Source organism: Microcebus murinus, chromosome 6 (assembly GCF_040939455.1).
Source record: "Microcebus murinus isolate Inina chromosome 6, M.murinus_Inina_mat1.0, whole genome shotgun sequence".
In the NCBI taxonomy this organism is placed as follows: Eukaryota; Metazoa; Chordata; class Mammalia; order Primates; family Cheirogaleidae; genus Microcebus; species Microcebus murinus.
In genome coordinates this window covers 102,391,553-102,418,702 of record NC_134109.1, presented here as the reverse complement: position 1 = coordinate 102,418,702, position 27,150 = coordinate 102,391,553, and the positions used below count along the sequence as shown (strand labels likewise).

Here is a 27,150-nt window from a genome sequence, read left to right as displayed (position 1 = left end):
CCCATCCTCATCACCAGGGCCGGCGAGAACTGGGAACCATCTGAGATTTTATCTTATTTATAAGAAGTTAGCTTGTCGCTGTTTCATGGGTGCTGGTAGGAAAGACGAGACTGTCTCTGACTCCTGGGTCAGAGACGAAGAACTTCGATTACTCGTGGCACAGCGTACACATCACGTTTGCCCTGGTTTCGTTTGTGGTGCAAAGAGAGACAGGTGACACCTGCACACGCAGTGGGGTGTTTTATAGGAAAAGAACATTGAGGTTAGGGAACCCACATTTTTAACAAAGGGAAGTAGAACATGCCTGTACTACGCTGTCTTCCAAGGCTGTTTGCTGCCGTATATCCTGAAAAGACAGTCCGGAACAAAGGCGGTCAGTGCCTCTGTTTGCAAGATTCGCAGCGAGACCACGGAGGATGCTTTCTCATTTGATTCCTACGTGGGAGAGGGCACCATCCCCCTTTTACGTGTGAGAACACCAAGGCCCACAGGGAACGCGTGGAATGCCCAAGTTCACACAGACTAGAAAATAATGGAGCCGGGATTCAAACCTTTGTCCACAGGCTTCCGCTGCTCTCTGAAGCTGGCCCCTCTGTCATGGAGGCAAATCTTTGTCAGGTAGGCACATCTCTCTGTTCAAGGGGGTTTTCATCGACTCTGTGGACTTCTGTTCCCTAGCGTCTCCTCTATCCAAACATAAAAAAGTTCAAGAACAGACTCACCTCAGAAGCCGGTGGTTTCTCCTGATCTCCTGGGAGCCCACCCCCAAGGCCTAGAAACCATCACAGAAGATGTCTAACGACATCTCCTGCTGGGCTAGGGCCAGGCCAGCTGGGACCCTGCCCTAGAGGAGCACCCAGACAGAACGCAGCTTTCCCAAACGTAAGAACTGACGATTCCCCAATTTAAAACTCCGTGTGGCTCACAGTTGGTTCTTTGCTGCAAGCTGTGACAGGGACACCCCTTATCATGGCCAGGGTGCAGCAGGGATCCTGGCTGTGGGCCCAGAGGGAGCCACGTGTCCCCAGGGTCCAGACCTCAGATGCCTGGGGCCCTAGAGTGAGGCCAGCCCCGAAGCCACCAAGGCAGACCCAGCACCACTCAGCTTTCTGGGGATCTGATGCGGTTTTTGACACGCATTGACATTATATTTTGGGCAGCACAAAGCAGGGCATTCTTAAAGAGTCAAAATAGTTGTCTTCAGGGCCAGGAATGGCAAAATCCTTGCTCCACTGGTAGAGAAGGAAAAGAAAGAAGGGGTGGCATTGAAGTCGCCATTTCCGAAGAGTCCGCTTCTAATACACACACTGTGCTTAGAAAACCCGAAAACACTGCCCATTTTAGGCAACTTAAGGAACTTGGCCAACATTGAATGGCTTGTTTTGGAAGAGATTTTTTTTTTCTCTCCTCTACAAAAACTCATGAATAGATGTGTTTCTGTGAAAATGTTAATGAAACTGCATCTTGGACCGGGCGCATGTATGCAGTGGTGTTTGCTGTGTGTGTTTTTCTAGGCATTCCAAAAGCTCCATTTTGTTCGTTGCTCAATGATGAGAAATAGAAAGCAAAACTATTAAAAATGAACATTTCCAATTAATTTTCTAGTTCAAACAGAAATGACAAAAAATTTTTTAAAAAGCCGGCAACTAAACATAATAATTTTTAAAAATTCAACAAATACTAAACGTCACTCACTGTGGACCAGGCCTTGTTCTAACTGCTTCACAAATACGAATGCATTTATTTTAATCTCCTAACCATCCTATGAAGTAGGTAATATTCTTATGCCCATTTTAACAGATGAGGAAACTGGGGCTCAAAGACTGTAAGTAACTTGCCTAAAGTCACCTCGCTCCAGGCAGAGCTGAGCCTGGAGCCCCAGGACTTGGCTGCAAGGCCTGAGTGCTCAGCAGCTATGGGGAGTCAAGTTCAGGAGTGCTGCCACCAGCAGGGGGTTGGGGGTAGGAACACTGGCTCTGGAAACAGATCTAAAGTGTGAGTCCCTGCTCTGATACTTACTAGCTGTGTGACCTTGGGCAACTTACTTAACTTCTCTGAGGCTTATCTATGGCAGGAGCGGAAGGGATTAAATGAGATGATACGAAGTGCCTAGTACACAAAGCCCCTCAGTCCATGATAACTGCTATTGTTGCTGCTGAACAAAGAGTCCTGTTACTAGCAATTGTCCCAGCTCCTTTCAGCAGGTTCAACATGAACGTCCACCTTGCCTGCCTCTCTTGGGGCATTAGATTTTTGGGTGAAGGGCAGGGATTCTCTAGAGTCCTCGGGCTCCCCCAGAAGGCACCATCAAATTATCTGGTTTACACCTTTCATTTTAAGGGGAAACTGAGGCCAAGGGTCTGGGGGGTGGCTCAGCCAGGTCTCCCATGGTAACCCCAGGGAGTCCAAGGTGGTCAAATTGAAAACCATCTCTCTCCTCTGCTCAGACTATGGACTCCTGATCTCAGGCTCAGAAATTCTAGGCACTCTTTCGAAAATGGTTTTCATTGTTTTGAAAATGGTCAGAGAGGCTACAAGGCTGTTTCAGCCTATGTCCCTGGTGATGGTCAGCGTAGACTAGAAACTTCCTCCCCAGTACCATCCCCAACCTCCTCAGCTGCCTCCCCCAGCCCCCTACCTGAGCCAAGGTGACATACGACGGCCCCTGGGTTCTCAGGGCTTCTGGAAGTCTGCAAAGGCTCGAAATAATAGGGTGGAGAATTTAAAAACATTGTCTTCACTTGCCTTTCACTAAAAAGCATAGGGAGCACAGCAACGAGAATGTGCTCAACGCCACAGAACTGTGCACGCAACAGTGGTTAAAATGGCACATTTTATGTTTCGTATATTTTACCACAATAAAATTTAAAAAGCACAGGGAAGATGAAAAGGTCCCGGAGATGGGTGGTGGCGATGGTTGCATGGTGATGCGAATGTGCTTAATGCCACTGTTGACTTAAAACATGGTTAAAACGGTAATATGGTAAATTTTATGTCATATATATATTTCACCACAATTAAACAAAACACACCTCCACCCTTCTTGCCTCTCAGCTGCTTTGCTCAGGCCCACGCCAGGTCCACGGAAGCCTTTGCAGCGTCTCGGAGCGGCTGGCTCTGGAAGCAGCTTCAAGTCATGTGTTGGCTTCATCCGCTGCTGCCTCGCTGTGTGACCCTGGGTAGCACCCTGCCCTCTCTGGGCTTCAGTTCTGGGAGAGCTATGGAACTAGATGCACTCTGAAGGCTTCCCCCGTTCGGAGGTTCTGAGAGTCTGGGTTCTAATCCATCCAATGGACCCCCCGCCACCGCCACCACCCCCGCCACAAACCAGGAATCCTCGCCGCCAAACCCCCAGACGTGTGGTAGCAAGACCGATAGACTAAGGCGGCAGGACCCGAGCCCCCGGAACCCAGGCCTGAGGGTGGGGGAGGGGCGGGTGTTCTTAGGGGCCTGGAGGGAGAAGCCAGCTGGGGGTTGTCATGGAGACGCATGACACTAATAAACACACCCCCTCTGGATGCCTGCTTGGTCCTTCAGAGTTTATAAAACACGCCCACACCCATTACCTCTGTGACCCTCTCATTCCACAAACATCCAGGGCGCCGGTCCCTCGAGCCCGGCACGGGGCTGGCCCAGGGCCACGGGGCCAGCGGGGTGCGAGACATCCCTGGCTCCCAGGAGACTCGGAGGGGAGAGGGGGGCCGCGGTGTGGTCAGAGCTTGGACGGGGCAGGCTGGGGGACAGATGAAAGAAGGGGACAGCTTGGGCAAAGGCTTGGAAGAAAGAGGGAGAGACACACATCCAGAGTGTGGAGTGGAGGGCACTATCAGTGGGCGCAGACGCCACTCGGGGTGGAGAAGGGGCTGGAGGCGGCAGGAGAGGGGCAGGAACTGCCCAGGAGAGGCCCGGGGTGCCAGGCGAGGGCCACTGCAGGGGGTCATTGACTCTACTTTCCAGCCGAGGAGACAGCCGTTCACACAGGTCACCAGCAAGTTAAGGGATCTGGACTTGAGCCCTCACGCTTGCTGAGTCTCCAAAGCAAAGCCCTGCTCACCCCCTCAGCTGCCCTCCGGGCTCTGCTTGCTGGGTGCTCAGTCCGGCCGGCCGGTTCTGAGTGCCTAACAGGCATGAACTTGTTCAGTCCTCCCAACAACCCTGCGAGGTAGGTACTCTTACCGTTATTATTCACTTTAACAGATGAGGACACCAAGACAGAGAAGTCAAGTGACTTTCCCAAGATCACACAGCTGCTAAGTGGCAGAATCAGGATTAGAATAAGGCAGCTGCAGCCAGAAGCAGCTGGAACCTGTATAGCCCCAGCGACAAGTGGGACGGGGGTTGCAGGAGGGAAGGGGTGGGTGGGGATTGTACAATGGAGGTGTGGAGCACCAGGAAGTCCCCAGAGATGAATAAAGGGTGGGCTTTGCTGTGTGACCTCGGGCCACTCACACCCACTCTCTGTGCCTCTCTCGCTAGAGACAGAACACAAAATCTCCAGGCACCCCTCTCTCAAATCCCGTTCCTAGGCCAACTCCTCCACCCTGGAAACTAAGGCAGGGGAGGGACTGGAGCTGGGGGTGGTATGGGGGAGCCAATAGGGGGAGCTAATCCTTCTCCAAACACCGGAGTCAACTGCAGGAAGCCCCCTGGAGCACTGCCCCGGGCTTGGGGGCAGGAACTCCCACCCACCCCCTGCCCAGGGCCTGCTCCCCCTGCACTCTCCAGAGACGTGGCTTGTTTAGAAAGTGTCTCCTTTGCAGCCTGAGTCACCAGATCCCTGGGTGGTCTGGGGGAAACCACAGAGTTACTGCTGAGCCCCAGGCCTGGGACAGGAGGGAGAGGGACTGGGACAGCAGGTCCTGCCACCACTGGTGAACTCGGCAACCGTAGACTTGGTTTCCCCATCTGTAAACTGAGGGGCTAGAACTGGACTCTCAGATCCCCAAGAAGAAAGGCAGCCACAGAGCCTCTCCCTGACACCTGAGGTGACCCAAGGACCTCAGGACAGATGGCTGCGAGGTTGATGTCACTGAGACCCCAGAATTCAGCCCTTCAGGCTTAGGGATTGTCCCCGCAGGACAGGGCCACCCCTGCAAAGCCAGTCACAGCCAGTACATGGGCTGAACCCCATACTGAGGGCTGTCCCTTCCCCTGGGGAGCTTGGACAAATGACAGCACTAACTAAGCGTCAGTCTCTGTCTGTGAGGGCTCACAATGGTGAGTTAGTGCTACTATTTAACAGTGACTGCTCCAAGTTCACCCTCACAGAACAGCCTGCTGTGCTCAGTGCTACAAGAGAAGGCCCAAGGCCTGGGGGGCAGTGCAGGGCCACGGGGGTCCAGGCAGTATGGGGGCTCCCACAGTTGGCTCTGGCCTGGGAGTGGTGGCGTGAAGGGGTATAAGGGTCTGGGCTGGCAGGGGAACCGGGAGAGGTTTCTCCTTGAAGGCCAGCAAGGCCAGTGAGGCTCAGCGCTACAGAGAACCGATGTCATCTGCCTGGCTGGGCGCCTTCTGGGCATCTGGGAGGTAGGAGTCTCTGCATGGAGTAGACTCTGGGGCGGGAGCCAGGAAACCTGAGTGAAACCCCAGCATTCCATGATTACAGGCGTGAGGTAAGCACTTCCCTGCTCTGGGCCTCAGTTTCCACCTCTGTAAAATGGGAGCATCAATCCCTGATGGTGGAGGATTGTGATCACCCCTGCCACACCCAGGCATTGCAGGGTGACTGCTGCTTCCTCTAATGGCAAAGAGCCCCTCTCGGGAGATTAGCATTGGGCACCATGCTCTGGGGAGCCAGGATGAGTTCAGGGATCAGGAGCCCAGGCCCTGCCTACAGCCTGGCCCTCCTTCTAGAATGCTCCTCCAGGCCTTCAAGCTCCCTGCAGTGACCTTTAACAAGCCCAGGTCTGCTCACCTCCCCGGCCCACACAGAAACCACCCCACCTTCCCGACTGCTTCCTGAAGATCGCCCCAGCTCCCCATCTTGGCATTGGAGGGACCTCCAGCCTCCCAGCCCAGCCCTGGCCCTGTGTTGGTAACTGATGTGCAGACCAGCAGGCTGCTCTAACGCTTGCTGATAGACCAAGGGACTGCGTGATATGCTTAATTCTCCCAATCTGCACCTATGTCTGAGGCGGGGACAATTTTATTTGGATGATAACACCAAAGTATGTTAAGAGGTCAGGAAGGCACTCTAAGTGGCAGAGCTGGGATTTGAACTCAGACAGCCATGCTCTCTAGAACACAAGAGTCTGAAAACTCCCTTCTGCCTGCTTCCTGGTCTCTGCCACCCCAAAACACTTAGCTGCTAGAGGCACCAGTGTGCCTTGGTATGGGGATGGAATTAGCAGGGGTGGGGATGGTCTATTGGCAAATAACCGGGAAACAAAGTTAAACGGTGCTATTGCTTGGAGGATGTGGTAGCCGTGACTCCTGCCCCTTGGCATTCACATTGTGTGGGTCCTCCCACATTGTAATGGGGATGGTCTGTATGATCAATAGAATATGGCAGAAGCAATGGTGTGTCACTTCTGAAATATGATTCTAAAAGACAGCAGCTTCACTCTTGGTCTCTCATTTGGATCTATCGCTCTGGGGAAGCCACGCTGTGAGTGGCCCACTGGAGACGCTCATGTAGTGGGAGCTGAGGCTTCCTACCCTCCTGCCAACAGCCACAAGCAGGTCCCCTCCCAGGCAAGACTCAGATGACTGCAACCCCAGCTGACGGCTTGACTACAGGGTCATGAGAGATCCCCAGCCAGAACCACTTGGCTAAGCTGCTCCTGGATTTCTGACCTGAAGAAAGCGGGAGATTAATAAATGTTAGTTGTTTTAAGCTGCTCAATTTTGGAATGATTTACTAAGCAGCAAGAGATAATACACAGGACTTCTCAGAGCCCTTTATGTAAATCTCTAAGAAAGAAGATATAGAGTGTAACATTCCCCTTAGAAGATCTGGCCAAGGAGGCTTTCTTTTTGAGAACATTCTTGGGAAAACTCTGATCTAATGCAATGGCACTGGTCCTGCAATTAGATGTAACCTCTAACCTTGATTTTGTCTCATGAGCTAGTGATTTATCCTTTCACAACCTCAACTTTTCCCTCCTATAAAGTAGAAATAAACCATCTGCCTTTACATAAATTAATGCAGCCCCAGATGGGCAGATTCTGAGCTATTTGGTGGTGATGGCTGGCGGTGGGGCAGCCCGTCCAGGTCCTAAGAGGAGCCTTGCCTTGGGGCTTCGGGTGATTCTACAAGGTGACAGGTAGGGGCCAAGGCCCACTATCTCAGTCTTCCTTCCCTAGGCAGTTTCTCCGAAGTGGGAAGAAATAGTGTCTTCTAGTTCATGCTAAGCTCAGAGATGGGGGCATGGGCCTGGGCCCCTCCAGGCTGAGGCATGAACCTCCCCATCAGTCTGGGAGCACTTGCCCAGGACAAATGACCTGTGTATCCTCCCTTCCCCCACCCCATCCCTCCCCAATGGACACACCACAGCCATGCGCAGGAAAGAACAACAGGACCTTCTCTGATTTACCTAAAAGTAAACATGTCCTTCCTTTCTTTTCAGTTTGTCCCCTCCACGCTTCATCTAGTGGAAGACTGAAGTCAAGTTTCAGAGTGCCTGATGGGGCAGGAGCCCACTGAAGCCCTACGTGTCCATCTTTGCAAAAAGAAGACAGTTTAAAAACAACTATAATGCGAATACTTTATTATCGACGAGTGACTGGTATTAGCTTTTTGTCTGGGCATTAATATTTCAAAAACCATACACCAAACCCAGGCTTTTCCGCCTAGCTCTGCTGTATCATTTTCTTAAAAAAAAAAAACAATAACAAAAACAAGAAACATAAGGAAGAGAGGAAGGAGGAAAAGAAAAGAAAAATATATCTGTATTGAGAGAATTATAAGCCAAAGTGCGTCTTCCTTGTTTTGTCCCTATACACATTGCACCGTACATAAATAATTACATTGTAAAAATGACTCCATAATTACAAGTATAATATATATTTCCATATAATATATAAAACTTTATATTAAATCTAGGTAGATGATATTTGGGGGGTTCCGTCCGTGGGGCTGGGTCTCTGGGCCTCGGCCCCTCTGGAGGTGAGCAGGTGGCGGTGGCCGCGGCCTCCCCGTCCGCCCGCCCGTCCCCGTGCGGGGGCCTTCGCCTCCGCGGCCGCCGCTATCTGTGGTTGTTGAGGAGGATCTCGAGCCAGCAGGGACAGGAGGTGATGAACTGCCGGGAGTAGCAGGGCCCCCAGCCCTTGGCGAAGCTGATGCGGACGCTGTTGGGGTCGTAGGGGCCGTCGGCGGCGCCGGGCTCGGGCCCCTGCTGCAGCAGCCCCGAGCGCTCGAAGTCGAACACCTTGATGGAGTAGCCGGGCGGCACCTTGCGCACGACCAGGGCGCGGCCGCCGGGCGCGTCCAGCGTGGGCGAGTTGACGAAGATGGGGTGCTCCCCGCGGTTGTAGGCCCACACGCCGTCGGGCTCCTTGCTGAGCAGGATGCCGAAGCCGATCTTGCTGCGCGTCCGCCGCACCGACTCGCTGCGCTGCTCCAGGTTGAGCTGGCCCAGGCAGAAGCCGCTGCCCTGAGGTAGGTCGTAGAAGATGCTGACGGCCTGGTCGTACACCGCGTAGAGGCGGCCCACCCGCGTCCGGTGCTCCCAGTACGCCACGCTGCACCAGTGGCTCGGCTTGGTGGCGTCCGGAGACATGCTGGCGTCTGCGGGACAAGCACAGGCAGCGGCCAGGTTATTCGGGGTGGGGACTCACGGGTGGAGAGGGGCGCAGGCGTGGGCGCTGCTGTCCGGGCGGTAGGAGCTGGGTGAGGTTTCTAGCAGCCGACAATCATGTGAGCACCCACTGTGTGCCCAGCTGCCCTCAAGAAATTTAGCACAGCACAGGATGTTTCTCTCTCACTCACACACACAACCTCACGCAGAAGAGAAAACAAACGTTATGAACCCACAGCACGCAAGCCAGGGCACCTACTGTGTGCTCCGCGCTGTGGCTGCAGACAGGAACCATACCCTGCTCCTGCCCACAGCGAGAGAGACAGAAAACACCACGCACGCCCGCAGCGTGCCAAGCACGGAGCTTCCCACGCTACACACCGGACCCCGCTCGGCCCTCAGGGTCACTCTAGAAGGAGGCCACCTTCTCATCCTACAGATGAGCGGCTGCACAGCTGTTGAGGGGCCTGTCAGCATCTGAACCCACTAGTCAAGCCTCAACCTGACAGAGGAGGGTTATGATATAAGGGAGTACAAGTCACCACTTAGGGGGGACTTAAGCATGAGAAGGTGGCCCCCAGGATCCCTTCCAGCCCAGAGCTGCAGGGCTTCTGCACTGGCCTTGTTTGTTATAAATACGGCTGCCAGGCTGCTCCCGCCTCAGCCTTAGTGTCCACTACCCCTCACCCCCCAGCCCCAGCCTGAGTTGGCTTTCTTGGCTAGAAATGCAGGTTTGCACCACAATTGCAGCCACCTGTCTATGGCAGAGGGGTGGAGTGTCCCTAAGTGCCAAAGAAAATCACTCCTCAGCTCTCTGGGGTGTGTGCTGCTCCTTTCTGGGCCTTAGTTTCCCTACTGTACAGCAAAGGGGTGGCCCAGGTGTCACTGAAACCCTTCCCCACTCCAACCTGGGCATCTGAGTGTCTGGAGGAGTTTAACAATTTCTGAGTGTGAAACTAAGAGGAAACACAGGCCAAGGCCAACCTTGCAGGGCACCCTGTGCCCACCGCCCTTGCGTGTGGCCAGCTTCTCAGACTCTGAAGACTTCCGGCACCTGGTCGGAGGTCTGCGGAGTGACATGATCGCCACACCTGCTTCCACACAGGTAGGTCCCTGGCCAGGGCCTGTGCACCAAGGAAGACGACCTGCGTGAGGCCCGACAACAAAGCAAAGCCCTTTATGGCTCAGCTTCTCCGAGAGAAACTGACCAAAGTCCAGCCAAACCCGGGGCAGACACACTTCTAACGACTACATGTGGGAGCTTGAGTGAGACCAGCTCTGTCTGCCTTCATCCCAGCCCTGCCTGGAAGCCCCAGAGGAACAGGGTGACGGGGCCCCTGATGTCCTCTTACACACTGGGAAGCCTGCCTAGCCACCTAGCAGCACTGCCTGCCTGAGGGGCATCCTGCAGGCTGCGTGCTCCACTGTGACCTTGGGCTGGGCACAGGCCCCGTGAGCGTGCCCCTTGCCCTCTGCCTGGCACTGAGGTCCTCACGCCAGCCCAGAACTTGATCATTTTCCACAGTTTCCACTAGGCCCCCAGTGGTACCAACTGATGGTCAGGAGGGAGGAGAAGGGGCCCTGCTCCCTGCCCTGGGCTGACCCACCCCGTCGCCAGCAGGCAGAGAGATGGCTCAAGCCCATGGCAGGTGACACGGCCACAGGCACCAGGTCAGTGCCGGCAGGTGGACAGCGGGAACAGCCAGACTCTCAGCTCCGACACCCCACCCCACTGTCCCTCTCCCCACCCATCCATCTGGCACAGGTCAGAAAAGCAGCACTGTGCCAGCCTGGCCTCAAAATTCCCGCACCAACCATGCTCTCTCATCAGCAAGAATTCCATGCATGTGCCAGGCACAGCGAGGTGGGGAAGCCAGGACGTGGTACTGGAAGACACTGGGAGCTGGGGGAGAGGGGGGTGATGGCATCAGGGAGTCCCTTCTGTGAGCTAGGCGCCTCCTCACAGCAGCCTGGGTTCCCCTCTATCAGCACCCCATTTCACAGGAAACCGGGGCCCAGGATCCACACCAGTGAATGCCTGTGGCCCAGCTCTTTTCCATGCCCCGGGCAGAGTCCTGTGCAGGCTCCTCCCTAAACCTGTGTCCTGAGCAGTCCCCATTGCTATCGCGGTCTATGGGTCCTAGAGGTGCCTACCCACAAATTGGGGAGTCACCAGCGCCACCCGCCTTGGACTCATGTCACTAGCTAGCTGAGGGAGGGGTGACTGCTGTCCCCCTTTACACGTAAGGCTCTAAGAAGGCCACCTAGCCATGAAGGGGCAGCTATGGCCATCCACGGTCAAAGGCAAGGAAGCAGTTTGGCCGGCAGAGTGAGTCTGGGAGATCACGGGACCTGGAGGGTGGGGTACTCTCTCTTTCCTAGCTTCCAAAGAGCTTCTCAATTCAAGGCCAAGTGGGACCTCCTATCTCCCTCCTCTTGGTTCCCCCAACCCCAGCCAAGCCAAATGTCCCCTTCTCCTGTGCGTACCTCAAGACCCATGTCCACAGCCTGGCCCCAGTGCCTGGCACAGGGACAGTACTCTGTGATGAGGGATGAATGCCACAGGGCCGCCCGAGGGCCCAGCCTGCCCCAGCCATCTGGCTTAGGGACACCCAGGGTCCCAGCCGGGCCCATCCCCTGCAGCTTCTTTGGCTGCGCAGACTGGGCTCCTGGCCAAGTCTCCCAAATTCCAGGAGACAGACTGTCACCTCTGGGAAGCCCTCTCTGACCTTCCCTCCTGGGCTACCTTAGCTGCAGCCCTCCTCTGGCCTGAACAGGTGTCTGTGCTGGTGGCCAGTGCCCCCCCCCCCCGGGGTCTCCACGCTCTGAGCAGGAAGGGGTGGCCCCGGTCTGTCCCGAGGCTGCACACGTCCCCAGCACTCTCCCACTCGGAACGCAGGAAAAGGGAAGGAGGGAGGGAATAAAATACACCCCAAGTGTCTGCACACTGCCCCCATGGGGTCTGCCAGCAGGTAGGCAGATGGCCTCAGGCCTGAGGGCAGTGAAGGGTGGTGGGCAAGGACTCAGGTCTCACGTCTGATCCTGGGGGTGAGCCACCCGCTCTCAGCCTCCCCATCCCAGCCACTCTCGGTCTTGGGGCTCCGAAGCTTGAAGATCCCCTGACATCATCTCACCCAGTGAGACCCAACGCCGAGGCTCCACAAACCAACACGGTTTTTAACAGGGGTGCTGGGATGACACGGGGTTACCACCCTCTACTTTGTCAGGTACCAGTTTATTTTCTAACTTATTTTTCTTTCTTTCACCACGGACCAGTGAAAACGTAGTCCTAAGACTGGCCTGTAGGGACTACTAACGGAATCCTTGTGCCCCAAAGGTGGTGTCCCAGGGCTGTGTGCAGTGACCTGCCCAAGGAGGTGGCAGAGCTAACGCCCGCACTCGAGAGCCCAGAAGTCTACTCTGACCCTTGCTGCGTGACCCAAAAGGTGTCAGAGTGAGGCAGACCTAAAGCTGCCACCACTGACTGGACGTGTGGCCACAAACTGCTGAATGTCCCCAAGCCTGTCTCTTTTTTTGTAAAATGAACTGGTTAGTAATTGAGTGCCTCGCTCACATGGCCCATCTTTGGATTTTCTGGCAATTTCAGCAGCAAATCAATTGGTTGCAGAAAGAAGCAGCTGCCTTGTTCGCTGGCTCCAGTGCTGTCCTCACCCTTTTCAAAGGCCAGGGATCCTTTGGGATGTTGGGGGTCGTGGCCCAGGGCCACCACCGTGGAAGGTTCCAACAGGACAGTGGGTGACAAGACCTTTGTAAACTATAAAGCACTTTACAAATGTATGAGTTAGCTCCTCGCCTGGCACCTGCGGTGACAGAGGTGCTCGGTGGGTAAAGGAAGAAGGAAGTGATGAGCATCTCACTGTCTAGAACAAAGACGAGCCCCGCTGTGGCTGCCTTCGCACACGTATGTGCATGCAGACCCCGTGTGGCATGTCCGACACAAGCTGACACTCTTTCTGCGACACCGTGAACAAGAAAGCAGGTGCCCCCTAACCCGTGGTCCCCTCTGCACTTCCCACGGCTGCACGGCCCCCACTCCCCTGACGCCCTGACAGGCTGGGCGGCCACTCAGGGTGCGAGAGGACAGTCTTGCAGAAGGATCTTTTTCTCCTCGTGGCTCCAAGGCTGTGGTCCCGCCATCTCCCACAGCCATCAGCCTAATTAGGAACCAGCTCTTTAATTGCAAATAAATACCGGGGAGTCAGACCCGAGTGAACAACATCAAAGATGACCGAGCTCTGACCGAAACTCCCGCTCGCTGCCCCCTGCCCGGGGCCTGGCCTAGTTCCCAGCCAGACCCTGGGTCCCGCTGGGAGCGTTCCAGGGGGAGGACGAGAGGTGCTGTGTCCGGGGTGGATCTGGTAGAGCAGCACTAGCCGAGGAGACGGGAGTCCTCCCTCCTGGCCCTGATCCAGCAGGTCATCTCCCTTCTCTGGCCTCAGTCTTCCCATCTGAACAATGAGATCATTACTTTCCCCAGCTCTAAATTCCTGTGACCTCGTGAATGCTCACAGCAGCTCTGGTCAACATCACCCAAACTCGGAAACCAGCTCAGATGTCCACCAACAGGAGAAAGGATAAGCAAACACTAGGCACATCCACCCAGTGGAACACCACTCCTCGACAGAAAGGAGCACACTTCTGAATCTCAAACGCACCCTGCTGAGAGCAGCCAGGCATGGAAGAAGATATGTGGTTTGTTTCCATGGATGTGAAATTCTCTGATAGGAATCAGAACAGCGACTACCTCTGGGAGGTGGGATGGCTGGGAAGGGGCACGAGGGAACTTTCCAGGCTGATGGAAATGTTTGCTATCTTGATTGGAACAATGGGAACGAGGATGTATGTGCTGTCAAAAGTCACAACCTACACACTTAGGAGCTGTGCATTTCAAGGCAGGTATGATACCTTTGAAAAAATTAAGAAGAAGAAAGTGGCAATGTCCCGTGACTGTCCTAGAGTGGCCTCAGCAGGGCCCCGCAGTGGCCTGGGGGACAGCCCCTGTTCCCTCCGGGTGGTGCCCACATTCCTGCCACCAGGGGGTGGTGGCTGCTTGCACAGGGCAGGAGGCAACTGGCCCCAACAATAGGCCTTCTCCCCTGCACAGAAGCCAGCCCCTCCGATGGCTGGCATTCCTTCCTCTTGGCCTCTCTGCCCAGGGCTGGGTGCTGCAAGCCCAACGTGTAATTTTGTGGGGGTGCTGGGGCACCGAGGGGGCCAACTACAGTCTGGGGGAGGCGGGGAGAACAGAAATCCCAAGAAAAGCCTTTAGCTTCTTCGAATCAGCAGTTTTCTGTCAAAACAAAGGGCAGGGACGTTCCTGTGTGCTCCCCCGTGGGCTGCGAGCTCCAAAAGCCTGCGCACGCACTGCAGCTTGTTTCCCTCCTGCCTCCCCCTTTCCTTTTGGCCAAACTGCCCTGGACTCGGCCATCCCGTGCAGGAACCAGCGCTGTGCCCAGATTAGATCTGAAGGCTCAGAGCATCCGCAGGAGACCCAGCGGAGGCCCGTGCCCCTCCACGTTCCAGGTCCTCACTGCCGCTGACCAACCACCCACCTGGGCCACAGCAACCTCCTGCCTCTCCCGGGGCTGGACGGACAGGCCTGCTCGGCCACACGTCGATGAGCCTGAACCAAGGGCAGACAAGCCCAGGCCCCACCGAGAGCTGAGAAGAGAGACTTGAAGTCTCAGAGGCCCCACGAGGTTAAGTGACGAGCCTAGGGTCACCCAACAAGTTGGCGGCGGAGCCGGACAGGAGCCTAGGGCTGGCTTTTCCAATCTCCTTTTCACATGGCTGCACTGGGGCCTCCTGCCCTCCTGGAAAACTTTCTTCTGTCCCATGTCATGCCTGTGGCTTCAAGTTCCCGTCCAACCGGCAGCGTTTCATCTGTGGCTCCCAGGCCTGGGAGTAATTACGTGGCCCTGCATCTGGTTAACCTAACACCCCTTTTAAAGCCTTGTTTGCCCATTAGATAAGTAGTTTTTGTTATCAAACTTAGAGGGGAAAAAAAGGAGTTTCCACTTAACCCTCCTTTGTCGTTTTAAGCTGCAGAAATGGCTTCAGGTTTTGCAGCAAGTCTAGAGACGCAGCATTAATTAGAGGCCCTTTTTCCCTTTGTTTAGGGGGGAGAAGGCCAGTCCCTTATCCACTGGGCTCTGCAGTAAAAGCAGAGAAGGAATGTGCACAGGGCCACGTTAATGGTCAACAGCTTAGAACAAGCCTCTCTGCTGAATGCTTGTTCCAAAAGCCGGCCCAGCTGACAGGAGTTTCCTCTTATTTGCTCCTAACCCCCGCCCCGCCCCCCCACCTCCCTCCAGCACCTTTGGCTCCTAGAGGAAGCCGGGCTTCCAAGAGGAAGTTCCTAATCGGTCATTACATCACGGGCGGTCTGGCCACCACCGCAGCCTGCCTGCACAGGGCCCACCTCGGGGGCTCTTTCAGCCCTGGTCGCTGGGCCCAGGCCTATGCTGGCCACCACCCTCCAGAGAGCGCTCAGCTGGTCTGCTGGGGGGTGTGTGTGCGTGTGTGGGGGGGAGGTGACCCCAAGATAGGGAGTGTGATGGGAGCCGGAAGGGAGAAGGACAGCAAGAAGAGCAGGGAGGCTGGGGACTATGCAGTCCACGGGGCCAAGGCACAAAAACTGAGGCCCCAAGAGGTAAAGTGACTTGCCAAGGTCGCGGTGGAAACAGCAATACGGCTGGGACCAGTCGGGTGTCTCTGCACAGGACTGGGTTAAAAGCACAAGCTGCTTGCGTATGAACCCCAGCTCTGCCACTGCGCGGCTGTGAAATCTTGGGCAACTAACTCCACCCCTCCCCCCGGCCTCAGTTTCCTAACCTGGAACATGGGGATGCAATCGGTGGTTATTTCATCAGGGTGTTGGGATTCATTTCAAGTGTGTCAAATAATGTCTGGCCGAAGATAGGCACTCCATAAATTAACAAATAATATTATTACCACGGCGCCCCCTTATCTGTATATATTATTTATATTAGTTAGATAATAGAGAGTGACTCAGCTGGAAAGTTCTAGGGGTATTCATGTTAGGTAGTGACACCTGCAAAGATAAGATGTGCCAATAGAGTTGAGAAGGAAGGGGAAATAATCACAGTAGTGATAATATAACAAACCAGCGCATATTTAAGAAATCTTTACCAGATGCCAGGCAGAGGAGTATGAAGCCCTTTAAACGCACTACCCCGACATAAGTAAATCCCATCTTAAGATGAGAGGGCTGAGGCCTGAAAGGCAGGTAGCATGCTCAAAGTCATCAGCCAGGGAGTTGCAAAACTGGGGTTTGAGCTCTCGTCTACCTAGGCTTAGAGACAGGAGACACTCTGCATTACTCCTGTGGTTGCAACCTACAGCTGCAAAAATCCAGAGGACTACAGGGTCACGGCGCAGGGGCTGTGCTATCATAACCCAGCCACGTCCACGCCACGCCGTCACGTGGGGGCTCTGCAAAGACTGAACGTTAACCACTTCAGTGCGGCGCTCACCGGCCGCGAAACCTCGCCCACAGCCGGCGCCCAGTCAGCACGGTGGCGCGCGCTGCGCGTTGACGACGGATCCGTTTTGCTCTTGTGTGATGAGGAAAGCTTTAAAGCACTGAAAGCTTGTCTTATTTTACAGGTAGCTTTACTTGTAATGTAAATCAGAATAGGCAACATATACATACATGTCTTCATTACGTTATTTTTAAATGTTCACAACTTTATTTTGATAAATTAAAAATTAGATCTGTTTGCTGCTTCTGGTAAAAAGAAAAAAAAAATAAAAATTAGAAAAGTCAAATTTTGTTATTAATGCTAAAGTCGACGCTGGGCTGTGCGCCTTCATATCACGGCTGTCGGCTAAAGTCGACGAGCTCATACGGAAGCGGTTAAAAGGGTCCCCAGATGTGGCAATGCTAATGCTGCTGCCCTGCCACGTGCAGCCCACCTTGCTGGGGGGCAGTGGGCTTCTCAAGTACCACTCCCTCCAGCTGTAGCCCCTGTGCCCCCTGCAAACACAGGGACTTTTGGGTTTTTCAGTACAGTTTCTCCCACACACTTAAATATTCCTTCCAAAATACAAAACTGAGCATCTTCTAGACGTGCTGCCACAGTGAACACTCACCTTGGGGAAGGGCTGCTAACCCTGGGCGGGTCCCCGGACGGCGGGATGCTCTGTGCCCTGCATGCATTACCCCCTTGTACCCGACATGTCCAGGAGGGAGGATCAGCCCCCTTCTCACCACAGACCCGAAGCCAGGAGGCCTGACCCTGAGCGCCCCTCTTCTCCGAAGGCTGGGCCCTTCATGCTGCCTCTTCGGCTCCCCTGGTCTTTGGGGTGGTCCACAGAGCCCCTTCCCCCCAGCAGCCGGGCTGTACCTGGCCTCCTCGGGGGCAAGGGCCGAGAGGGCCTGCAGAAAGGCCTTTCCTTCTGCCTCGGCGCCCAGACCACAGCCTGCTCGGCTCCTCTGTCTCTGGCGGAACAAAGTGGCGGCCAGGGCTGAGATGGGTAGGGTTTCCCTTCTTTTATCTCGTGCAGTGTTCAAACAAATCCTGAAAAGATGAACTCATCTTCCAACCCTGACACAAAACAAGCTTTTGCCCAGACTCTCATACACAGGCCTGCTTGGCGTGTGTCCTCCGTAGACGGTGTCTGCGGTAGCTGTCAGGCCCGTGCAGGGGGACAGACCAGAGGATGAAACCTGGGGCCCCGCCCCTGTCAGCATCCTGCCACCTGCCTCCCACCGCAGCCCCTCCATCCTGCCCTGCCCCAGAGATGGCCTCCCGCTGCCCGGGCGACTGTTGGGGTTCCCTGGGCCCAGGCAGCGTGCCCTTCCTCCCAGTGCCCAGGCTCTGAGGATAAGCTCCCTTCTTCACGGCACTCTCTGCAGGGGCTACAACTTGGAAGAGCCACACTGGGGCTGGCTTCAGAGCCATCTCCTCCCTGGGGGGAGGGGCAGTCCATGAGACTACCCAGAAAGAGCGGTGCTGCCCTCCTCGAGGAAACCCCAACCACCCAAGCCTGAAAAGAAAAGACCACCCAGGAAGCAAGGCAGGGAACCCCCAGGCCCGTGGGGAGGAAATGAGCCCAGGAGGGGAACTCTGGTCCCCTGCTTCCTGGGAGGGGAGGACAGTGAAGAGGGAGAGACAGAGCGAGATAAGCAGCTTATAAAATCTGCAAAGGAACCAGTTTCTGAACTGCAACAAAAGCCTCTGAACTTTGCTCCCATTCCAAGTCCTCTTTTATTTTATCACAAAGTCAGACTCTGGAGTATGTTTGTTTGCTTTCTTACTCAGAGACCACCTGGGGCGGGAAAGCCTTGCTTTTATTGCCCCTGGAAAGATTCTAAAATAACACTATTTGTGTGAGATAATGAAGCTGGGTACTTTGGTCCCCAGGAAAGAGGTGGCAGTTGTGAGAAGGGAAGGGGGCCCCCCAAAGCCTCCTGGCCTGCAGGTGTGCACTGTCTATGGCCGAACCGCCGAACTCACGGTCAGGACCCTCGCTGGTCTATGTCAGGCTGGGCCTGGGTTCCCATCTCAGGCCTCACGTGCCCAAGTCCACCAACGGAACCCAACCCTGACTTCCCCGGTGAGTCTGAGAACTGGAGAGCAACACTGACCCTTTGTGGGGGGGGGGTCCAGGCAGGGACAGCGTGCACGTGCGTGAGGGGTGCAGGGAGGCTGGTCTGTGGCAGACGGCGGGTTCTGTGCTTCAGGGAAGCCCATCTCTGGGGACATTCCCCATCCTGAAGGTTCCTGGAGCTGGGAGAACTTGGGGAACCTTCGTTTTTCCTTTAGTTCCCAAATACGATTTGGGTTTCACTGGCAAACTTCCTGCCTCAGACTTCTACTTGGACCCAACATAAAGGCGTAACAGCAAAGTAACTAAACACTTCGCTCAGCCAGCCTGTCCCAGCTCTCAGGGGCAGGTGCCCACACTGGTGCGGACACGTCCCGGGGGGACCAGGCGAGGCGCCTCAAATCCCTGGCCTTGTAACTCTTGCCACCGGGGCTGCTCAGCTCCCTGCGATTTGAATACCCCATTCGGCGTGGACCTGCCCTTCCTGCTCTCTCTTCACCTGGAAGGCTCCCCGAGAACACAGGGAGTGGAGAGGCAAAGAACTGGTGCGAATCCTAACGTCTATGTTACTGCGGACATCTCCGAGCACCGGCACCCGCTACATAATTGTGGGGGCCCAGAGCAACAGGAAAATGCAGGGGCTCTTGTTCAACTATTATTAAGAATTTCGCGATGGTAAAAGCAGAGCATTACATTAAGTGGAGATCGCTCCTGAGCAGGAGCCCTGGGCAACGGCTCACAGGGCACGCCCAGCAAGCCAGCCCTGCCGGGTGCTGGGGTCCTCGATGAGACTGCTCACTGGAAAGGATGGGGGGGCTTTGGAGGAGGGTCCAAGGGCATAACCGGCACTCAAGACCTGTGAGGTTCCTTCCCCATTCCCCGACATTTGTCAGAACCTTGCTTACCCCATCCAGACCCCAATCACCCCTTTGGGTCTAAACCACACACCTCTGTGTCTGTGACACTCTAATTTACACCGTCAACAGAAGGGACGTGTCTCCAGCCTACTCACCTACCGACAGGCTCGCTGGGACTGGGCTGGCCTCATTGCTCCCCTCCTCCCCAGGGACCGGTACTGTGCGGTGTAAAGGGGTGCTCTCAGCAATGGGGTGCTGAAGGGAATTTTACATTCAAGGCCTGGAAAGGCTCTTGGGAAATCACTTGCCTCCTCCCCTACACCGCCCTACCCCTGGGTTTGAAAAAGGCACAGTAGCAATTCTGTTCCCATTTAACAGATGATATCACTGACACTCAGAGGCCAGAACGTTAGGCAGCAGGGGAGAAACACTGTCCCCACCTGTGACCCTCAGGATGCAGCCCGACTAATGGAATGCCAAGTGAGCTCGCTATGTGTAAAGCCTGTCTAGTGGCACACACACATACAAAAATTCCCTAAAGCCTACAGTCATCTTGTCTGGCAATGGGAGTGGATTTAATTCCTCTGGCTTGCTAAGGCTATGAGGGTAAAGGGATCACGGAACACAACTTTGAACAGAAAAGCCAAAGAATGGGGCGGGGGAGCTGGTTTTCTTATTTGTAAAGTTCTCAAAATGAGCCTCATCTAACACCAGCCTGTTGTTATTTTCCAACCAGACAGTATCTTACAACCTTTGCCAGTCAATATACCTGCCTTGATTTACACTAAAGATGCAGCCTGGGATAATCATCGCAAAATTAAAGTTCCAGAGGTGGGGCTTTAGATAATAATTTTTGCATTAAATCCTTTCCTTTAAAATATCCTTTTATAACACAAAGATACACAATCCACGCCTCTTTGGTGAAGGCAAAGGCCTACATACTGGATTCTCTTAAAGTGAGGGCTGCCCGGATCATTCTTGTATGTTTCTGGAACAAACAAGAGTGCTTTATAATAAGCAAAAAGCTAATATTGACTGGACAGATCATTAATCCACAATTAAACACTAATATTTGCTGTAGAGCATGCAGTAACATGAGATTTAAACATTCCCTACAAAAATGTTGCAAAATGACCTGCCGGCTTAGCAGAAGCTCACAGCTCTGCCGTGGCCGCTGCCTACGCTTTGGGGCTGCGCTACTGTGCAGGCAACTTGGAGCTGCTCGGCGCGGCCCTGCCTAAGCTCCCAAGCTGCTGGAAAGGGCCAGCTTGTTTGATCGGGGGCAGGGGGTGCGCAGAGGGACGGAGGGGGCCAACCAGTATGTCCCTTTGACAAGGCCCCACGGAAACCCTGGGCCCCACGCCTGAACCCCAAGTCCAGGACTGGTTTCCGAGGCGGGAGGCCAAGCTTTGTTCTCGCAGCCCCTACAGCCACGCCAAGAAGGTGGCTCTACCCCCATCGATGGCGAGATAGTGGGGTGCTGTTTTTCACTGTGGAGGGTTTTCCAATTCTGCAAGCCCATTCATAAATGGCCCCATGTTAGGTTATGGAACACAAAGCTCAGAGAGGTTTGGTGACTGCCCTGCGGTCCACAAGGTTAATGACAAAGCAGGAGATGCTCCTCTCACTGCCACTGCCTTCCACCAAGCATCCTGGGAAGCAGGTGAACCGTTATCTCAGAACAGTTTTGTGTGTCTCAGAGTAATTCTTTAGCCTGTGTCTGGACGCACACGGCACACACCCCGTGACTAGAACCAATGCAGCAATAACGTGAGGACTCTGGTCGTAACTGTCAACCCTGCTCCTATTTGGTCTTCTGCTCCCAAGGCCGACTTTTCATGCCTTGTTTCCCATGATCTAGTTCATAATCCTGGATTTCTTCTAGAAAAGACAAAAGGCCCAGAAAGGCATCTGGGCTGAACCTGACTGATGGCAAGGCCCAGATGCCTTCTAGAACTGTCTCCCCCTCTGGAGGGCTGTTTGCAGCCCCGGGGACCTGTGTGGTAGACAGGTGGGAGGAAGGGGAGCCTTTCCTGAATCTCGGGAGAGCCTAAAGGGGCGCTTGCAGGGCCTACCCTAGCAAGCAGCGTACACCTGACATGCAAAGACCCGGCAAAGGTCAGCAGAGAGTTGCTAAGTAATGACGCTGCTCGGCTGCTGCAGGTAGCCTTTGTCGTCGCTGGGTCAGGCTATTCTCTCCAGCCACCCTATGGGAGCCCAGCACCTACCGGGTACCCACTGTCCACATATCCCACCTCATTTAATGCTGAGAACAATCCCAGGAGGCAGGTATGTTTTACAGAGGAGGTTCAGGGAGGTTAAGCCCCCTGCCTAAGGTCACACAGCAAATAAACCAGAATCCACACCCAGGGCAAGCCCGACTCCACTGCCACTCCTCCTTCCCTTCCTCTTCCCGGAGTGCACCCTGGAAGGTGCTCAAATTCTAACCTGTACCTAGTTCCAACAGGCAGTCAGCACAGCCCCACTCCCTGAGGTCTCCCACTGGTGTGACCTGCGCCAGCCTCCGCCTCCTCCATGAGGCTGGCGCCTGCCCTGCTGCCCCCCTCCCTTCCCCATGGGCACAAATGGCCCTGCAGGCCGCCAGTGTCTGCATTCCTAGAGCACATGCCCAAGTCGGGCCCACTAAGGAGGATCCTGAGTAATTCAGCCCATAAATCATGGCCATTGTGAATTTCCCTTTTAGCCACAGGCGAAGTCAAACTTTTCCTTCCCCCACTGCAGTTAACCACCCTTTGTTCACTGTATCTCTCTCAGCTCCGCTTGGCTGGGGGCCAGGTCTCAATTATTAATTAATCTGGGAGGCGCAGGTTGCATTCCTGGCCACCTAACCACTTCCTCCTCAGTGGGGAATTCGCAGGCCAGGCCCTTCTAGTTATAGCAAGCATCTCTCAACATCCCAGCCCTGTCTTGTGGCCACTGCTGCAAGAAAGGACATCAAAAAGCCAGAGTTAAAAATAACAGCAGAAAACCCGAATACCCAGAGGTCTCCTTTCCCAACTCCATCCCACAGCACCAAGCCGACCCGCGCGCTGGCCGCCATCACCATAGCGCCACAGTGCGAGCGCGCCTCGTTTCCGTCCGTGCGATGGGGACACGTTCCCCGCCACGCGAGGCTGCTGTCTGTGTGTCTAGCGGGTAATCGGTGAGCCCCACTCTGGGGACCTCACCAGCCAGAAAGGGAGACACAGGACCGAAGGCTCAGAGGCAGTCCCGGGGCTTCTGACTTCGTTCATTCGCTTTGTCCTCACCTGGCGAAGCAAAGCGCCAAGCAGCTGGGCGGGAGGACAGCAGCAGAGGTGAGAGCTGTGGGTCAGGCTTGTTAAAGTCATCAAAGCATCTGCAGGGGTGTCACGGAAGAGGGTGGAAGCGTGAGCCCTCTTGGCCTGGGTCAAGTCTTTGGGAAGCCTTTGCAGGGAGGAACGTCCCGAGAAACGAGGTGACCAGTCTTGGTGTGAAAGGCAGCCCTATGATGGTGACATCCATCATGATGGTGAAGTCAGAGCACAGTATCTGTAATTCCTCAGTGTAATAAAGGTCCTCCCCTCCTTTGTGTTACAAAGTAGAGCAGGCTCGTCACGGCAGCAGTAGTGCTCAATGGTTCCTGCTAGCTGGACGGAAGTCAAACTTAAGCCATGAGACCAGAAAAGGACAAAAATGATAGAAGCAAACATATCGAGTCATAGGCTGGGATAAACATTTGTTACTGCTGGTAATTGCCATAAATATCCTTTTGGTCTCCCTCCTCTGGTCCATACACACCCACAGTATCTCAACCTACCCCAGAGGGTCCATGAGCCAGTCAACAGAGAGCGCCGAGGACCTAACACCTTAGGGTACAGTCTTCGGCAGGTCTGACCCTCAGGCTTCACCTACTCCATGTGGTATCTGCTTTTGATGTGTAAGACAGATGGTTTGACCCCAAATCTTCATATAATATTGCTACTCTGGGAAGGAAGGGAAACTTTGTCTTTTGGCTTCCCTTACCCCACAGACGGAGGCTTCTGGATAAGGCATGCATACCGCCAAGATAAATGTGCACATACAATAAAGGACCATTAATTAGGACTCATAAACCCGGAGTTTGTAGTAATTCCGAAAGCAGCTGGGCCAAAGTTTAAAAAAAAAAAGTTTTGATAAACAAATGCAAAAATATAAATAAGGTTCAGGAGAACTGTTTATCCTACTAGCACTGTATAAACAACTGGCATACCAAGTACGAATCGCTCTTATCTGTTGGCCAAAGCAGATCGCTGAATGACCTCTAACAGGAAACGTTATCCGGTTAGCATCACAGTCTGCGTATTTGGAAATCACAAAACCTGGTTTCGTAGACCAATCGCCCACCACCCAGGCAGCGCGAGTTAGTGAAGTGCCCTGAGCTGTCGGTGGTCTCTTTCTGTGATCTGGAGAGGAAGTCACTTGGCCGGCCGGGCCTCCCTCGGCCCGACTCTGGTAGCCAGTGGCCGCCTGGGAGGGAGCGGCAGCCTTGGCCCTGGCATGCCAACATGCCACCCAGTTATCTCTGTGCCCATCTTAAAGCAGCAGCACTTCCTAGGGCACTGGGCCAGGGGACCCTGCCAACTCAGGCGTTTCCACGGGAGAGCTGGCGGGGCACCCCACCCCTGTGTGGATACCCCTCGGGCGCCAAGTGCAATAGGTGAACCGAGGACAGTCTGTGGCTCCCTCGGTGACTTACAAATTAGCCAGGCCCCAGGTTTCCCCGGGGTAAGCACGGGTGGTCAACAGCAACGCAGGTGAGGGGCCCACAGAGAAGCGGGAGGTGTGAGGTGGCAGGCGCAAGCCTCGGGCGCGGCTGGGAGGCCGTCAAGCCAAGAGGGCGCGTTGGTCCTGGCCCGAGAGGGACAGACTGCAAGGCCCCAGAGAGATGGGCAGAGGGCCAAGCTGGAAATACCGAGGGCTGCTCCAGCGCGAGGAGACGGCCCTGCCAAGTCGGGGAGGTGGCACTGACGGGGGAATGGCGGGTTCCGGCCGGGCCGGTCCCCAAGGGCACCAAGTCAGGAGCAACCACCCGTGTCTCTGGGCACGTGGGGGCTGGAGCCTTGCCAGGAGACCCAGAGTCGCCAGTCTCCCCGGGGTGCCCCTGTCCTGGCGCTACCCGCAGCCCACGTACGACCCGTGAGGAATGTAGAGCCCCTCTGGGTGGCCAGCTGACCTTGGGCAGAGTGGCGGGCCCAGCCTTCAGGCCAGGAGATTGCTCTTCTCCCCACACCTTCCGCCTCCTGGCCGCGGAGGTGCCCGCTGAGCCCGACGCCCACGGGAGGGGCCCTGCTGCCACTTCCCTCGTGGGCACTGTGGACATCTGGCTCACCAAGACCCCGACGGCACCCACTGGGTGAAGGAAGCAGACCCAGAAGGGGATCCCAAGGCTGGCAGGGGCCTCTCTGCTGTGTCCCCCAGGAAGGACACATCCTTTGGGGCAAGGGAGCCAGGTGCACTGGTGGACCCCTTGTTCTCTCTCCCCTCCCACCTCCACCACCTTCCCCTTGGGCTTCAAGAACTGCTATCAGGTCAGACCGACAAAACACGAGGCTGGGGCGGCCACAATGCATGCATCCTGCCACCAGATGGACACCTGCCACAGATGCCCTGGGACTGGCAGTCAGCCCTCAATCTACTGTGCAGTTTGATCAGAAAGCTTCTTCATCTATAAATTCAGAACCCGAGCATCCACTTGCTCTAACTCTCTCCCCGCTCAGGGCACGTTCCCTGAGGCAGGCAGACGGGCTCACTTATTTGTGCAGGCCCACCAAGAACCGCCCCTCGTGCGTCCTCCTCGCTGGAGTCTGACCATTGCTGCCGTCCCAAAGCGCCCCTCTCTGGCCACTTGCTCCCGCCCGCCAGGCACAGCCGCCCCGCCCGGCCTTGCCCACACCGAGCTCCACCCAGAAACCCTGGAAGCAAATTCCCCGAGGGGAAAGAGTGGGTAGGATGTTTTCAAGAACCGCTCATTGTGGGTCTGGGCTCCAGCCAACAGAAGTCCCACCGAGAAGCGAGGAGGGCATGTGCTCGGGAGCCTGGGCTCCTTGGGCTCTCAAGGAGCCTACTGTGTGCGGGGACATGCCTGCAGGGGCACACCCGAGGGGTTTGTGGTGCTGTGCTGAGGGGGGCTTGGAGCCCGGAGTGAGGAGAAGGTAACTCGGGTGTCGGGGAAATCGGGGAGACCCTTGTTTCTGCAAACCTCACTCCTGGTCGGGTCCAGGTTGTTGAGTGGGCTACGTGCCTGTCATTCCTCTCCTCCCTCCGGCTGGAGGGACGGTGCTCACCCCCAGCATGGCTGCGAGCCCCGGGAAAGCCCCACTCCTGTGAGCTCTGGGGGTCCCCGTGTCGCCGGGGGAACCCGCCCGCCCCCCAGGGTGGCAGGCGATTGTCTTGAGATGAGAGGAGCCTGCCGCCCTCGGACTGGCAGCAGCTCTGGACACCGCAGGGTCTGCGGAACACACGGTCCAAGAGCAGCGTCATGCTCACCTCACAGAGAAACTTGGAGGAAGTCCAGGAAGGTTCTCGGGAATGTCAGGACCAGAGCGCATTCAGCCCGACCTCCTCCCTTTATAGAAGAGGAAACTGAGGCTCAGAGAGCAGAAATCACTTGCCCAAGGTCACCCAGGAGGGTGGGGCCTCGAGGCCAGGGCCCCTGTCTGTGAGGAAGGACCTCATCCTAGACACCACCAGGCCAGAGGAGCTGGGACAAATGATGCTGATGAGTCCAGCCCACATGAATTATTTTTGCAAAATGGTCTGTTTGTTTGTTCTTGTGGGTAGCAGGGAGAGAGTCCTTCCTCGCATCGCTGTCGGAACAACTCCCTGCCTGTGCCTGAGAAGTGACCCGCCCCGGCTGGCCGGCACCACCACCGACGCTCAGGCAAAGGATGTGCGTTGCAAAAATGGGGCAAAGTTTCCTATTCTGAAGATAACATTGTAAGACACAGGAAGTCTGCAAGCAGAGCCTGCGTTTCCAGAAAGCCTCTGCACACCCGTTCGCAACCACATCCATTGTAAGGGCTTTCTAGAGATCCCTAGGCTGGGGGAGGGGCAGGGAAGTGGGGGGGTGGGAGTCAAGAGAGAGCCTCTCCCAGCTTCCAGGCTTCCCGGGCCTCCCGGGAATGCAGACCCCTCTGCGAGTCCCAGCCACTTTGACAGCAAAATAAAAGGGTTAAAAGAGCCAGTGCTTCTCCTACCTCGGGCCCCTGTGTCCAGATTCCCAGGCCCCGCCCCTGGAGATTCTGATTCATGGGTCCTGGGTGGAGCCCGGGAACCTATGTTTTTAACAAGATTTAGGAGGCCCCATTTCTGGCTCTGCCGTGCCGTGACCCCTTGGGAGGAGGGCACAGCGGCCTGGCCTGGTGGTGGGAGAGCTGGCTTCCTCCAGGGAGGAATGACAGGGGCAGGAAGGAGACCAAACCAAATCGACTTCCTAGCATTGGATGGACGTGGTTGGTCCCAGCGCCAGGCCCTTGGAGACTCGCCGGGAAGGCGACACTCTGGAGCCGCCGCGGACAGCCCTGACTCAGTGTGTCTGGGTGTGTTTGAGGACAGGCCCTTTGGACAGTGTACGCCTCCCTGTGGGATGTGGAACCAAGGCCCTCAGTTCAAATCCCAGCTCTGCCCCTTCCTAGCTGCGTGTCTGGGCCCCAAGGTCCCCACCTGTGAAACGAGATCAAGACCGATGACAATGAATCGCTGGAAGAGGACTCACGCCAGGCACACCTAGTTTCCACGACAACCCCCCACAGCGCAGATATTGTGAATGGTCCCTTCTTAATGATGAGGAAAGTTCACAGAGGAGGAAACTGAGGCCTCCTGACCCAACCATCGTCACCCACTGGTGAAGGGGCGGTGCTGGGTTCACCAACGTCCAATCTGACCGCTCCTGCCCAGCAGTGTCAGCTGGCAGGGTGGCCCGCTCCCCACCGGGCTGCCTG

The 27,150-nt window shown here is 55.4% G+C and overlaps 1 protein-coding gene across 1 annotated transcript in view; it reads right to left on the bottom strand.

The window, feature by feature from the left end:
* Positions 1–7,692: 7,692 nt before the first annotated feature.
* Positions 7,693–27,150, bottom strand: part of SMAD6 (SMAD family member 6) — a 73,528-nt gene continuing 54,070 nt past the window's right edge. Inside the window, exon 4 of the mRNA XM_012758685.2 lies at positions 7,693–8,728. Within this exon, the coding sequence (XP_012614139.2) occupies positions 8,187–8,728 (542 nt within the window). The 3' untranslated portion in view covers positions 7,693–8,186. The remainder of the gene's footprint in view (positions 8,729–27,150) is intronic.